The 17,043-nt window shown below is 34.7% G+C and overlaps 1 protein-coding gene across 1 annotated transcript; it reads left to right on the forward strand.

Moving 5' to 3' along the window:
* Positions 1-14,865: 14,865 nt before the first annotated feature.
* Positions 14,866-15,777, forward strand: LOC124630914. The gene has a single exon (XM_047164958.1). It carries the CDS (start codon positions 14,866-14,868, stop codon positions 15,775-15,777), a length of 912 nt encoding a protein of 303 aa, XP_047020914.1.
* The last annotated feature ends 1,266 nt before the right edge of the window (positions 15,778-17,043 follow it).

The raw sequence follows: 17,043 nt of genomic DNA on the forward strand, positions 1-17,043 counted from the left end.
ACGTGGTAAATTAGGCAGGCAGGTTGCCTTTATTTTATAAACAATGGTCACTCATTACTAATAATCCTTTGGTATTATCTTGTATCAGAGGCTATGAAATTCCTTTTGCGTGTCCAGTTAACCAATTATCTCCTCCGATTACTAAATCATATTCAGAGACGGAAAAACGTGCCTTTTATCAAGCTATAAACAATTTATTAGCTAATGGAGCTATTTCAAAATGCCAACCTGTAAAAGGCCAGTTCTTATCCAGTGTGTTTTTGGTACCTAAACCAAATGGTAAATTTCGTTTTATTTTGAACCTGAAAAATTTAAACAAATTTATTAATACTAATCATTTCAAAATTGAAGACTTACGTACAGTACTAAAACTAATAACACAAGATTGTTATATGACAAAGATTGCTTTGAAAGATGCTTATTATTTCATAAAAAACATCGTAATTAAAAAAAATATTTAAGGTTTCAATTTGAAGAAAATTTATACGAATTTAATGTTTTACCATTTGGATTAAGTACTGCACCTTATATTTTTACAAAGGTGATGAAACCTATTGTCCGTTTACTGCGCTCCGCCGGACTTATATCAACTAATTACTTAGATGATTACTGGTTGATGGGACAGTCTTATGAACAATGTTTATATAATACAACACAGACTAAGAAATTAATAACCTCCCTTGGTTTCCTAATAAATTAGGAAAAAAGTTCTATGATACCTAGCAAGATATGCACGTTTTTAGGATTTGTGTTAGATTCTGAAAATTTCCAGATTACCTTACCTACTGAAAAGATTACTCGTCTTAAGTCTGAAATTCAGAAATTTTCTAACATGAATAGATGTAAAATTCGTGAATCGACTCGTTGGAACATTGGTTTCAGTTTGTCCAGCTGTGGAATACGGCTGGTTATATACTAAGCTTTTTGAACGTATAAAATACTTAAATTTAAAATCAGATGATAATTATGATAGATACATGAATTTACCAGTAATACTGCAACCTGATCTGAAGTGGTGGTATGCTGCATTACATAAACCTTTCAGTAGAATTAGAGAAGATTGTTATAGTCTGGAAATTTTCTTAGATGCCTCAAATACGGGGTGGGGGGCTGCCTGCGGAGAAGATAGGGCCAGTGGGTTGTGGAGTGCACAAGATAGAACACAGCACATAAACTTTTTAGAGATTCAAGCTGCCTTTTTTGGTTTAAAAGTCTTTGCTAAAGAACTAAGTAATTGTCAAATTCTGCTTCGCGTTGACAACACGACGGCCATCTCTTATATTAATAGAATGGGCGGAGTTCAGTTCCCTCACCTCACGGATATAACAAAACAATTATGGCAGTGGTGTGAGGCTCGTGCATTATTTGTTACAGCTTCTTATATTAGTTCCTTAGATAACAAAACGGCGGATGCAGAATCTAGGCGCGTACACCCCGATATAGAATGGGAATTAGCTGATTGGGCCTTTCAGAAAATAGTATTAAATTTTGGTACACCTCAATTAGATTTGTTCGCTAGTCGAATAAATAATAAGTGTGCTGATTATGTTTCATGGCATAGAGACCCAGATGCGATGACAATCAACGCATTTACAATCAATTGGGCCGAATATTTCTTTTATGCATTTCCACCCTTTTCTGTTATTTTAAAAATGTTAAGAAAAATTTTATCTGACAAGGCTAAAGGTGTTGTTGTTGTTCCCTTGTGGCCCACACAACCCTGGTATCCTCTTTTTAAGAATCTTCTAGTATCAGACTTAATATATTTTGAAGCCGATTGTAATCCAATTGTATCTTTCCATTCTAGCAACCACAACATCCACACCAAGATTACCCTGGTGGCAGGGATATTGTGCGGACAGCGTGGTTGAGGAGAAGTATACCACCTTCAGCGATTAATGTCATGATGGCCTCCCTTGCCGACAGTTCATTCAGACAATATGATGTCTATCTTAAGCGCTGGTTCTACTATTGTAATGAAAACGGTTATGATTTGTACAATGCATCAGTCCCACAAATTATCTATTTTCTAACTAAGCTTTATGAAGAGGGATCCCAATATGGAACGCTGAATTCTTGTAGATCTGCTTTAGCTCTAATAATTAGTAGTAACCTAGGAGCAGATGACAGGATTAGAAGATTTTTTAAAGGCATATTTCGTTTGCGTCCCCCCTTACCCAAGTATTCCGTAACATGGGACACTTCAATAGTTATTAATTACGTAAGTTTACTATATCCAAATGAATCATTACATCTTGATAAAATTTCAAAGAAGTTAGTAACTCTTTTAGCATTATTAACTGCACACAGGGTACAAACCTTTTCTAAAATTAATATAAAAAACATCGAGACATTTCCTTCAAAAATAATAATTAAAATTCCTGACTTTATAAAAACAACACGCATAGGTTTCATGCAACCAATTTTAGTTTTACCATTTTTTGAGCAACAGCCTGAAATATGCCCAGGAAAAGCCTTACTAGCATATCTGGAGAAGACCAGACTACTTCGGAAAGATGTTGACTCCCTCTTCATAAGTCTTAAAAAGCCATATAGGGCTGTAGGTCCTCAAACTTTGAGTCGATGGATCAAAGAGACCTTAGGTGATAGTGGGATCGATGTAACCATATTTACAGCGCACAGTACAAGACATGCAGCTACGTCTGCGGCGCACAATTTAGGAATAAATCTAGATCTTATTAGGAAGACCGCCGGTTGGAGCGGTTCTTCCAATACATTCTATCAGTTCTATAATAGAACCATAAGTAATGTTAATACCATAGAAGATGATTCCTTTGCAAGGACGATTGTTAATAGAACACTTAATCAATAACTTTGATTGTTGCTCATATAAAAGTTGATTGTTGTTAATATTGATTATAGAAGTCTAAATAAAGCAAATTAATTTTTTCACTTAAATCTCTAAAAGTCTACAAGTATTATTTGCTAATCCCGAGGACGAAGCCTGAGTATAATTAGTGGTTAAACGAACTTACCTGTAAGTGAAGTTATATCACAATTATGCGAAGGCTTCGTCAGAAGGGATTAGCAACCCTCCCTCCCAGTTGTCCAGGGACCCCCCATAGTCGTGAAATAATTATTTGCTTCCTCTCTAAACTAAATGACGCGTGACAGGAGAACTCCCACCTCGGTGACAGAAGTGACTTTTTATTTATTTTTTTATCTACCCTCAAATAAAGTGCGTGAATGGCTACACTAGGCGGTACTACAAGTATTATTTGCTAATCCCTTCTGACGAAGCCTTCGCATAATTGTGATAGAACTTCACTTACAGGTAAGTTCGTTTAACCACTAATTTTTGATCATTTCACAATTAAGATTTTAGAGTAAAATTTTAGTCAAAGTATTTTTTTTAATCAGGGTTTGTTGGAAAAAGTTCGAAGCAATACATTGTTTAGCAAGTGAATAAACTTTATCGTTTATGCCGCATAACTCCACAACTTTAGCAAACTCCATACAATGTTATGGTAAAAAATTTAAGGTCATTTTGTACAAGGAAAAAGGAGATAGGTATTATTTTATTCAGTTCAGTTTTATTTTTGGCTTAGATGATCAAACAAGCTTTATGTGTGTTTTTTTTTTTTCATTCTTTAAACTTGTACATAAGATAGGTGATTACAAAATTATCCTTTGTTACTGCAAAGTTCAAACTGAGGTAGTTCAAAGAAAACATACTCACTAGGATTCTATTGTCTTGAAAACAATGCGTTCGTAAAAAAAATAAACAATAATACCGCTATAGCTTTTCTTTTATACACAAAGAAACGGCAAAAGATGAAAGAAAGTATTCCAGTTGGCTGAATTAAACTGTTCCTAAAGTACAAAGTATATAAGTGTATAATCTATGGTACAAAGTATTTATCTGAATGTTTGCATCTATTTTACTTCATAAATAAGGGATAATCTCTTCAATTACCCGTAAATACTTTATTCAAATTTTACAAATGATCTTATGATAGGGAAATATTAAAACTAAGTATCAAAATATTCATCCACATCGCTGTCAGCTGGGATCGTGCCCAAAAGGCTGGCTGCAATACCACGCTGGATGGCAATGCATATCCTTTGACCGAAGTATAGGCCAGCCCTTTGGTCACGAGTGGACTCCACTAATCGCTTACTGATTTCAAATAAATGTAAAGAAGGGCATTGAAATGGCTAACCATTACCGTGAGAATTTTAAAGTCGCATCAGTGAGGTACTCTGATACGGTAAATGTAATACACTTAATAAAATTGAGCAAAAGTTGCTATTAATTAATGGTGATTGTTGCGTACTTACCTGTAGATAATGAATTCGCTAAATTATTCTAAGTTTTGCTAACTAAAATATAACTTTTTGTAAGATCCCCTTGGGACCTCTGACCTTTTACCTAAAACTTACTTAATTGTAGTTTTTGAAACTGTTCGCATTCAGTAATTGTATGAGAAAAACATCCTTTCAGAACTAATGAGCTCTGCCCTCACTGAAATTGGTTCAAAATAATAGCTTTACGTATTAAACTTTCCACTTTATTTTTTCTATTATTCATCAGAATCTGGTTTTACAGTACGTTAAACTCATAATAATAAGATGGTAATGATATGGCGGACTAAATAAATCATTTGAGTTTGTTCTGTGAAAAGAAAGTTCGTTGACCCTGGGCTGTGTATTAATATTTTTGCAGACAAACAGTTATCGAAAATAACCATTTACTAGGTACGTTGTAGCATGATTGGAAATAAGACACAGTTGCTGTTTTGAAATAAATGAAAAATGTCTATTGTATAGTATAGATGCTGTATATACTTTATTCACAATTTGGGTGAGTATTACTTGTGTGTGTAAATGCATGCACATTATCTTTGTATGCGTAAGCTTGGGAGCACTCAGTAGTGGCCGAGTACAGAGTCCTACAAAGACAATTTGCAAGTATACACACGCAGTGAAATAAAACATCCATACTACAGACTTTTTTTTAACGACGCTAAAAATCATCAAATGATCCCGCTGTGGGTTAGCAGCGGTGAGGGAGTGTCAGACTCTTACTGACCTAAAACCGTCGTGTTCCGTCGTAGGCCTTTTATGTACCAGAGCCTCGGTAACTCTTTCGAACAATCACGCAGCCCCATCCATACTACAGACTTGATTTTCACTACTTGTACATACATATTTTATTTAAAAAACGCGCCAGACACATTGTTCGCACGAGATCTAAACTTTTCTCCAAGTGTAGGAACTTTTTAATTAGATAACTTAAACGGTACAGATGTTGACTGCGACTTTTTTTCAAATGAGAAATAAAATGGCCGTCTTCTTATAATTGTTATTTTCTCACGTTCTTTCAATCAGGTACTGTGTCCTGAAGAACTGGTTTATTCTTCATATCCACTAACCGTTAAATTAATTATTACGGGTGACGTTTAACAATAGAATTAGTAAAACCTTAAAAACCGAATAAAACGTTCATAATAGTCCCTGTTACTCCAATATCTACGTTGATTAGTCATGCTTAGTTCAATGAACCTATATTTAATGTAATAGATAATACATATATACAGTAGGTAATAAATAACTAAAATAAATTACTGTCTTAAAAGATTCCAGATTTTTATTTATGCAAAACAACAAATAATTATTATTTAAAATAATGAGTCAATTTAGTCCGGGATTCATATATTTTTTCTCGTTAAAATGTCCCTTCTTTTCTGGCAACGTGTAGATACAATTTCTAATAACTTTTCGTATTTTTACCTTTTTGTGTTACTTTCATGACGTTCATTTGTTACATTTTATGATTATTCTTGTGCCCCGTATATAATCACAATGAAATTAGAAAAACACAAACAACAAAATCTATCGAAAATATTTCTGGAAAAACTATGTAGGAATATAAACACCAAATATATTTTATGAACTTATTGAAATGGGGGGACAATTTTCAATATGAATGGGACAAGCTATTTCGAGCATCAATATAAATCCTAGTTCCTTAATTAACCAGTAGTACAATATTGTACATAATTGGGTCTAGTATCCTTACCATTTGCGGACAAGAAAACAAGAAAACGGACGATCGTCCGCGTCAGACAGGAGTGATTGATTTCAGCGATAGAATCAGTAATCGATATTCGAATTGGGCATAAATAAATCGATTTGAAGATATCCGATCGGTAAGTGGCTGGATAGCATGATTCGATTCGAAAAATATCATACTTCCTTCCTGAGTTCGATCGATTTTCGGTCATATAAAACATTACGATGAGCGAAGGAAACCGATGTTTTCAAAACGAATTCTTTATTCTTTGAACTTTTCTTTCTTTTATAAACTTTGTAAATCATTCCGTTGAAATTAAACAGTACCTAATGGAAAAATAACTTTTCCTTGTCTTTGCGTAACTTTTTTGCTATTGATTAAATGATATAGGTACATAGAAGAATAATATATTTCGCCTTTGTTCTTTCTAGAGAACAAAACACATAAAACTCATTGACCTGGAGGGTAACCTAGAGCTTTATAATTTCAATTACGTATTTGAAAAATTGTTTTTTTTTTTTTATAACGATTCCGTTATTCGGTGTGTTGTGATGGAACATTGCTATTACGTTGGCTGGTCAAGCGTATGATGCAGCCTGACAGCCAAGTAATGAAAGCTGGACTATCGAACTCTACAACTAATTGGTAGATTTTGTTTTATTATTTTTTTACGTACGTCCATGTCACTGGTGTGTTCACGCCAACAGTTGTTACTGGCATCGTTTATCATTTCTTATTGTACTTGCTAGGCTTTTTGTAGAACTTGTAATTAACAAGATAGCCTAACCTTTAGGTACTATGTTACAATAGGCACTTAGGATTATATTTAATTATACAGTAATTTAAAATTATTTTTAACAAAGAAGATGGCCAAAAAAATACCCAGAGTCAACAGAAACTTCATATGTGTGATTGAATTCAGTATAATATGAGGATTAAAAAAAAATCATATCGCCTAAAAACCATGGAGTTATCTTTTTATAATGTTTTTTCGATCATGATTTTAGTTCACAGAAATGTTTACTTTTACTGATTCATGTTCATGAGAAGTTGAATGCAGACTCGTGATTGGACCGTTTTGAATCGCTAAGTTATTTGTTATATTTGACAATGTCACATCGCGCGATTTTCATAGACAATTTCTCCAAAAACGTTTCATAGCCAGTTGTGAAGGTTGCATATAACTGCGAAACCTCTCCAAGTAGGTAAGGTCGGTGCTTAATCGTATCTGGAGTGCTTAAATACAAGACCTATTAATGGCCAGGCCAACTCTGTAACTAAGGGATATTACTATTGGCTTGTATACTGTTAGTGTACCTTGTTTTTATGGTCTTTGATGTAAATAATCTTTAAAATCAACATAAATTCAATATTAACCTATTTTCCTGATAATATAATATAGCTTCTATACCCCATGGATTTCAGGCCGGTCTTTTTGGCACCATCAAAGGTCTATCATAATGAACCCATTGGTAAATATTTCCATGCTAATGATTCTGGATTTAGTTTTATATGGAAAAGCCATTTCCTTTATCGAGTAAGGCATACAATCGGAGATTATGTTTCTGATGTCTGAATTTATATGATATGATGTTATTTTTTTTTTTTTTTCACAAGAGTGTGCAATAGAGAGTTCATAAGAGGAGTACCTACATAAGAGGGTACATAAGGGAGTACATAAGAGAGTACATAAGAGAGTACATAAGAAAGTATATAAGAGAGTATATAAGAGAGTACATAAGAGAGTACATAAGAGGGTACATAAGGGAGTACATAAGAGAGTACATAAGAAAGTATATAAGAGAGTATATAAGAGAGTACATAAGAGAGCACATAAGAGAATACATAAGAGAGTACATAAGAAAGTATATAAGAGAGTACATAAGAGAGTACATAAAAGAGTACATAAGAGAGTACATAAGAGGGTACATAAGAGGGTACATAAGAGAGTACGTAAGAGAGTACATAAGAAAGTTTATAAGAGAGTATATAAGAGAGTACATAAGAAAGTATATAAGAGAGTATATAAGAGAGTACATAAAAGAGTACATAAGAGAGTACATGAGAGGGTACATAAGGGAGTACATAAGATAGTACATAAGACAGTATATAAGAGAGTACATAAGAGAGGACATAAGAGAATACATAAGAGAGTACATAAGAGGGTACATAAAAGAGTACATAAGAGAGTATATAAGAGAGTACTTAAGAGAGGACATAAGAGGGTAAATAAGGGAGTACATAAGAGAGTACATAAGAGAGTACATGAGAGGGTACATAAGGGAGTACATAAGAGAGTATATAAGAGAGTACATAAGAGAGTACCTAAGAGAGTACATAAGAGAGGACATAAAAGAGTACATAAAAGAGTACATAAGAGAGTATATAAGAGAGTACATAAAAGAGTACATAAGAGAGTACATAAGAGGGTACATAAGGGAGTACATAAGAGAGTACATAAGAGAGTACATAAGAGAGTACATAAGAGAGTACATAAGAGAATACATAAGAGAGTACATGAGAGGGTACATAAGGGAGTACATAAGAGAGTACATAAGACAGTATATAAGAGAGTACATAAGAGAGTACATAAGACAGTATATAAGAGAGTACATAAGAGAGTACATAAAAGAGTACATAAGAGAGTATATAAGAGAGTACATAAAAGAGTACATAAGAGAGTACATAAGAGGGTACATAAGGGAGTACATAAGAGAGTACATAAGAGAGTACATAAGAGAGTACATAAGAGAGTACATAAGAGAATACATAAGAGAGTACATGAGAGGGTACATAAGGGAGTACATAAGAGAGTACATAAGACAGTATATAAGAGAGTACATAAGAGAGTACATAAGAGAGTACATAAGAGAATACATAAGAGAGTACATAAGAGGGTACATAAAAGAGTACATAAGAGAGTATATAAGAGAGTACATAAGAGAGTACATAAAAGAGTACATAAGAGAGTATATAAGAGAGTACATAAGAGAGTACATAAGAGAGTACATAAGAGGGTACATAAGGGAGTACATAAGAGAGTACATAAGAGAGTACATAAGAAAGTTTATAAGAGAGTATATAAGAGAGTACATAAGAAAGTATATAAGAGAGTATATAAGAGAGTACATAAAAGAGTACATAAGAGAGTACATGAGAGGGTACATAAGGGAGTACATAAGAGAGTACATAAGACAGTATATAAGAGGGTACATAAGGGAGTACATAAGAGAGTACATAAGAGAGTACATAAGAAAGTTTATAAGAGAGTATATAAGAGAGTACATAAGAAAGTATATAAGAGAGTATATAAGAGAGTACATAAGAAAGTATATAAGAGAGTATATAAGAGAGTACATAAAAGAGTACATAAGAGAGTACATAAGAGGGTACATAAGGGAGTACATAAGAGAGTACATAAGAGAGTACATAAGAGAGTACATAAGAGAGTACATAAGAGAATACATAAGAGAGTATATAAGAGAGTACATAAGAGAGGACATAAGAGGGTAAATAAGGGAGTACATAAGAGAGTACATAAGAGAGTATATAAGAGAGTACATAAGAGGGTACATAAGGGAGTACATAAGAGAGTACATAAGAAAGTATATAAGAGGGTACATAAGAGAGTACATAAGAGAGTACATAAGAAAGTTTATAAGAGAGTATATAAGAGAGTACATAAGAAAGTATATAAGAGAGTATATAAGAGAGTACATAAGAGGGTACATAAGGGAGTACATAAGAGAGTACATAAAAGAGTACATAAGAGAGTACATAAGAGGGTACATAAGGGAGTACATAAGAGAGTACATAAGAGAATACATAAGAGAGTACATAAGAGAGTACATAAAAGAGTACATAAGAGAGTATATAAGAGAGTACATAAGAGAGGACATAAGAGGGTAAATAAGGGAGTACATAAGAGAGTACATAAGAGAGTATATAAGAGAGTATATAAGAGAGTACATAAGATAAGAGGGTAAATAAGGGAGTACATAAGAGAGTACATAAGAGAATATATAAGAGAGTACATAAGACCTAATTTTTATTTTTTAAAGTTATTAGCTTCTTCTCTGTAAAGCACTGTAGAACAGACTATAGGCGCCGCGATCTTAGTTAAATATTTACGGCATCACAGTTATAAACGGTACTGCAAAACGTGGATCTCGATCTAAACTTTCACCCAGCTTTTGTACTAATTAGTCTGATTAAACCTAAAGGCCGGTTTACACTTTGCGAAGTGTGAAGTGATAAGTGTTAAGCGTTAACTTTACGCGATAAGTCTCAAGTGTTAAGTAGTCTTTTCCATCTCCGTTTACACAGTGTTTAGGAAGAAGCTCATAGTGCTACTGTCCGTTGTGCATAGTGTCTCTAGAAATGGAAGATGAACAGAGCCTAATATTGAGACAAATAATTAAGGAGATAGTATCTGTTGTGGTATCTGATATAGAAAATGAACTCAATTTTGAAATCGGGAATTCCCATCGCTTCACTCAGTTTCAATAGGGCCGCATCTCTCAACTGTTTGTTTTTAAATTCTGCGCACTTTACATTGTATAGGCATTCAAACTTTATGTATTCTTGTACGAATTTTAAAGTATGTTGTTCCGTTCACTTCATTTTCGCTTTGAACTTGACACTGCGCACTTAACACACACGTATTTACACACTGATTAGTATAGGCAAATTGCGAGAGAGGGTAGTAGAAAAGTTGAGAGGGGGTAGTCACTTAACAACAAAAATAGACCTTGATTCTATTCACTCGCACTAATCAATAAGTACTAATCGCACGTATCACTTAACACTAATCACTTTACGCTTCCGTTCACACCTTGATTACTAAACACCTGCACTAATCACCTGCAGTGTTAACTTAACAAAGTGTAAACCGGGCATTAGTTGCGGACATGTTGGCAAATAAAATACAAAATGAAATAGGAACAAAGCCTGTTGGATTGTAACATTTTATGAAACCCTGCTGTTTCTGTGAAGGGTAGAACAATTAAATGTCACATTCGCTTGGAATGTTTTGGACTACTAACTAATGAATAACATGTAAGTATTAACAACATTCATGAATATAATGGTATACCTACATACACTTTTTACATTCATTCATATAGTTATTCTTATGTGTGTAGTTAGCTTGTTATCTGGTTCCATTAACTAAATGAAAGAAGAAATACAAAATAGCCTCTATTTATGGAGCTTAATATTCTGGCTAAGGCGATAAATATGATACACGGAAGAATCTGTCAACATCGAGTCACTCAAAAACAACAACGTCAAAGTTTTAACTTTGACGTGCTTTAACAGACTTGAAGTCAAAGTATGGTAACATAACTTTATTGCAGAACCCTGTGTGAACGATATGTGTCTTAATTAAATTAATGTAGGTGCTGTAGCTTCAACAGAATCGTGTAAAGCGAAGCGTGGAGTCTTTAATGCCTTGTGTAATCTTCACACGCAATTTAATTTACTAAGTACTGTGATTTACGGGTAAAGCTACAAGTTTCATTTACAGTTACGAAACAAAAAATATAATAGAATTATTGTAATCATTAAACGTGTATGTATTGTTTTGGTATACCTTTTTTTTTAACGACCTCAAAAATCATCAAATGTCCCCAGCCGCTGTGGGTTAGCAGCAGCGGTGAGAGTGTCAGACTCTTACTGACTAAAAACTGTCGTGTTCCTTCGTAGGCCTTTTATGTACCAGGGCCGCGGTAACTCTTTCCATCAATCCCGCAGCCGTTTTGGTATACCTTAATTATCAACTGAAACAATATATTTATTTATTTTTAATATACTTTAACTAATTTTATCTACATTTCATTGCAGAAAATGCATCTCAAAAAATAAAGCAAGTATACTACATCCAAAATCATAAAAAAGTAACCATGTATTAAAATCAGACAATTCAAACGAAATAGAGTTTTCATAGCCACGCGTAGCACATAATATTTTCATAGTTTTATGAGAAATTATGAATCTTCAAAGTTTATATTAGACTAGTTTTAGTGCCAGTTTTATTACCAACTGTGCTAGTTTAATATGTGACTGTACTATACTATTATACGTACTGTTATTATATTAAAATTAATATCTGGTACCAACCTGTTTCTATCCACAAAGTTGCCTTCATAAGAGAGCCTAGGTGTATCATCTTTTCATGTATAATATTTGGTTCCAAACAACACTTGCCATAAGGGGTTTAAGGAATTTAATTATAATGGGTTTGGTACTTTTTAGAATCGAAAAGATTTATAAAAAGGTTACTTAATAAAAAAATTTGAAACATTAAAATGTAGACCAGGTACTTATATATTACTACAATTTACAGCACGTGAATTTATGACAGTCAGGAAACTTTTAGTCTCCATAGGAAAGTGAGTAACATAACCGTTAAACCACTGAATAAATAACTTCTTCAGTAACCACTGAAAGCAGGTACTTAACTTGTTTTGATCATGAATCCTTTTGAAAATGTACTTGATTTTGCATTCAACAAAGTTACTTGCCGTAGATACTAAAGCTTGTGGCACATTGTAGCAGCACGGCAACAGCACGGCTGCAGCACGGCGTCGCCTCGAATTAAGACTACGGCTAGCTGCCAGCGCGCCAACCACGCGCTGGCCGCTCGCCGTCGGCGCGCCGACCGCGCGCCGGCCGCGAGGTGTAAGCTTGCTGTCACCGCAAACTCAATATTATTTTAAGACGATTATGATTGATGTTATGATTGAACACGACGCAATGACGTTGTTTCGCTGCCGGCTCGGAGTCGGCGCGCAATTAGCACGCCGTCGGCGCGCTGTACGCATGAGGACCGCTCGCTTGCAGCACGCGGGCGGCGAGTCGAGTTTTGTGGAAGCGGCAAGCACGCTGACTGCTCGCCGTTGGCTTTTTTATATTGACATTACGAAATATCTTATAATATACACGATTTAATGCTCTAAATTGAATGACACCTTAAATGCTGGTGTGGAGCCATGCTGTTGCGGTGCCGCTATAATGTGCCATAACCTTTAAAGTACCATCACAGTGCAGACTTTTTAATCAGCCGACAATCGGGCGCTTGACAAGTTTGGAAAAATATGGGCGAGCGCACATAACAGCGATCAGGCAATTAGCGCGCAGCTCGCGGACAGCTCGCGATCGGCTCGCGTGCTGCGCATTCGCGGCGCATTCGCCAGATGTGGACGCACCCTTACACCCACTAAAAACTTGATTGAAATTTTTGCTGACTGTTGGGCCAACTGTCGGCCGACTGTTTAGTCTGCAGTTTGCAGGTACTCTACGTAACTTATTCATGAAGTCATCGAAAATGATTGCTCTCAAAACAATTTACAAAGTTGATACGCGAAGTATTTTCTTGTGACTAAACACTGAACAGAAACACGGTGAATTTCAATTGTAAATTAGCATGTTCACTGACATCTTCCAAATCAAATTTCCTGACGAAAGCGTTTCTTTGAGTTTGCGAAAAATCAAGACCTCTCTGTCGTATTCATTTTTTTATAGGTAAGCGAATGTTTCTTAAGAATTTTGTATAGGTACTTGTAATCTTCACAGTCATTGAGTTTCGGCAATCAAATTACTAAAATCAAACAATGTTTACCGTATGTTTGTTAAGCAATATGAACAATCTTCATTGTTTGCTCAACAATGGTGGTGAAACTAAAATTGTTAATTAAATTTCATATTTGTGAACCTATCAGAGGTTGAGCATTGCCATCCAACGTGGCAATGCTGCTAGCCTTCTGGGTACATTACCCAGTGACAGCGATGGGGAGCAATTTTTTGATGCAATGTATTAGTTTTTTTTAATTTTTAAAATTAATGTAAATATTATGTAAATACTTCAAATAACAATAAAAATTAAAACCTTACTTTATAACCAATGCGGTATAAAATGGGATAATTATTTAACAGATTGAATATAAAGCTTTCTGTGGCTTTATTGAACAAGCGGATTATTTATTTATTGAAATCGAAATATGGTTATATTTTTTACATAAAATTTTCACCATAAAAGGATAAAATGTCTCTCAAATTAATTATATAGGCACTGGTTCAAAAGGATCTCATGCATTTCTTTTATCTTTAAATTAAAATTCTCTGGGAATAAGGGTTTACTGAAAAGGCAAAAATAATTATTTATTTATAAACATCCGAAGCTTACATAAAGTGGTCTCTTATAAAATAAGTATTGTATACATTGTAAGATCCGTTCCTGGAAAAATAATTAAGCGATTCTATAGAGGAAAAATTGCGATTTTAAGGTTTTTATGATCCATAACGGAAATATATTAAATTTTCAGGAGCTTCAAGAATTTATTTGAATAATATATTGAAAGATTTTACAGAATTAAACGTAGTTCTATATTGACTGTAATTCTGAAATATCACAATACAATGTACTCCAGTTGTTATTGAACATCATCTTGACCTCAAACGTATGTATATCTGAAATCATCCTTCCTCTCTTCCGTCCGAACCACTGACCAGTGCACACGCATCGCACGAGTCATTGCATTGCATTTAAAATAAAAACAATATTTTTCTACAAGCTATTATAGCCCTATTGAGTTGCCAAGTGCATAGTTTGGTAACGAGAATCGTTCGTGATATCGCCGTGTGAGCTACCGTGCAAACTCCCCGCACCTCGACCCGCGAAAAAGGGACAACTCTAATAATTGCCATCCTGCTCGCGCATCGCTATCACCTGCGCTGGCCCGACAACAAGCAACGGATATATAGCGCCGCATCTACCCACTGTGAGTTTATACTCTAACTGTTTACAAATATTTTTCTACCCACAAAAAATGGAGCGCACTCCGCCGAAATTGCTATCAGTCTCAGACACTAATTTAAACAGAGCGGAATCTGAACCACTAATCCCCGGCATGAATATTACAGTTAGAAGTAACGCAAAAAGAGTGTGCATGGAGGATAGTGTCGTTACTGACAAATTTGAGCAATTCAAGCTGGATTTAATGGAACAGTTTACCGCAATGTTAGCACCCCTGATAACGCGTTTGGATAGTGTTGAAAAAAGTTTATGTAATATTACTCAGCAAAACAATGACATCAGATCATCAAATGTTGAAATTGAAAAGTCTCTCGACTTCTTAATGAATCAAATTAGTGAATCTGAAACCAAAATACGTAACCTGGAGGAAAAGATCAACACTACTCAGATCTCAATAGCGGAAATTGAAGAAAAATCTGAGAATATTGAGCGTTTTATTAGAAAGACTTCCATCGAGATCAGGGGTGTCCCGGCCACCAAAAAGGAATCGAAGGAAGATTTACTGAACCAAATTTCCAACCTTATGAAGTTTATAGGCATAAACTCATGTAATGAAATAAAAGATATATATCGTCTACCTTATAAATCGAGTTCCATAACCACTACTGTTGTGGTGGAGTTTACAAATATTTTCGCCAAAGAAAAATTTCTACGGTTCACAAAACAGTATAATTCAGAAAATCAAGCGTGTAAACTAAACTCCACCCATTTGGGCATCACCGGCACTCCTACTCCACTATATTTCTCGGACCACTTAACACCAAAATCAAGGCGCCTGCACTTTCTTGCTCGAGACTTCGCCGCAACTGAAAAATATCGTTTCTGCTGGATCGCAAATGGGAGAATATACCTACGTAAAGAAGAAGGGGCAAAGTACATACTTGTCAAGAATGATAACACTATCGCGCAACTACGTGGCAACTAAATTGTCGCCCTCTTTTGTCAACTACCATTTATTATATATTGTTAAAAAACAATGCTTGTATGAAATCTACATTTGTATTAAACTGTTTCTTAATTTAAGTATAATGAATCATAATAATAAAATTAGATTAAATCACGCACAACATACGACACATACTACCATGACAAAACACACATTACTCAACAACACCTTATACACTTACAACGTTATAATAACACTTGAGCTCAATATAACTGAATTTTCTTCTATCTACTACGCACTATTAACTTCCTTAGTGTATGAAAAAAAAAAAATTTTGCATATACCCATCGTTCATATACAAGGCTGCAACAATGTTCCCACATATTCTGTCACTAAATCTCAATATATATCTGTATTACACAAGAGCTAATGATAGCATCACGTACACAATTCTAATTGAAAATGGCTAATCAAATAGACTTAATAGGAGACATTGACAGCACAGAATTATTTGTTAGTACTAGACACAATCGCCCAGAACAATGTGTGCATGATCTTGGTACCGTTAAAAATCAGATCACCATTGTCAATCAAAATATAAGAAGCATAATGAAAAACTTTATACACTTTTCTGTATTTCTAAGAAGGCTTAATTTCTTGCCCGACATTATCATACTGACTGAATGCAGACTAAGCGAAACCACTCCTAAAGTTCAACTTGATGGTTATGAATGCCACTACTCCCAAAAATATATAAACCAGAATGATGGTCTGGCAGTACTTTACAAATCTGAACTAAATGTCGCGATTCAAGAACCGTCCTTTAATGATGCAAACTGTTTAGTCATTACAGTTGGTTCGGAACTAACAATTATCGCTATCTATAGATCGCCCTCTATATACAACATCACTCGCTTTTGTGACTCTTTAAATCTCCTACTACGAACCTCTAACTCACATTCCATGGTTATTACAGGCGATATGAATATCGATATTAGTCTGGGTTCTGAAGATAAACGTGCTAGTGAATATCTTGATACCATAGGGTACCATGGCTTTTACCCTGGTCACCAACTTCCGACACGTGAGCAATCTTGCCTTGACCACGCGCTAATAAGGACCAAAAAAGCTACTAAAATTGTCATCTGTCAGTCAGCATTGACTGACCATGATATCCTTCTGGTTGGTATTAATAACAACATTAGTCCTGTACCTATTTCAGTACAACACAAATATAAAATAAGACTGGATTACGACAGCATACATAAAGATATTGAAAATACAGATTGGGGACCAATATTCAAT

This window comes from Helicoverpa zea, chromosome 6 (genome assembly GCF_022581195.2).
Source record: "Helicoverpa zea isolate HzStark_Cry1AcR chromosome 6, ilHelZeax1.1, whole genome shotgun sequence".
In the NCBI taxonomy this organism is placed as follows: domain Eukaryota; kingdom Metazoa; phylum Arthropoda; class Insecta; order Lepidoptera; family Noctuidae; genus Helicoverpa; species Helicoverpa zea.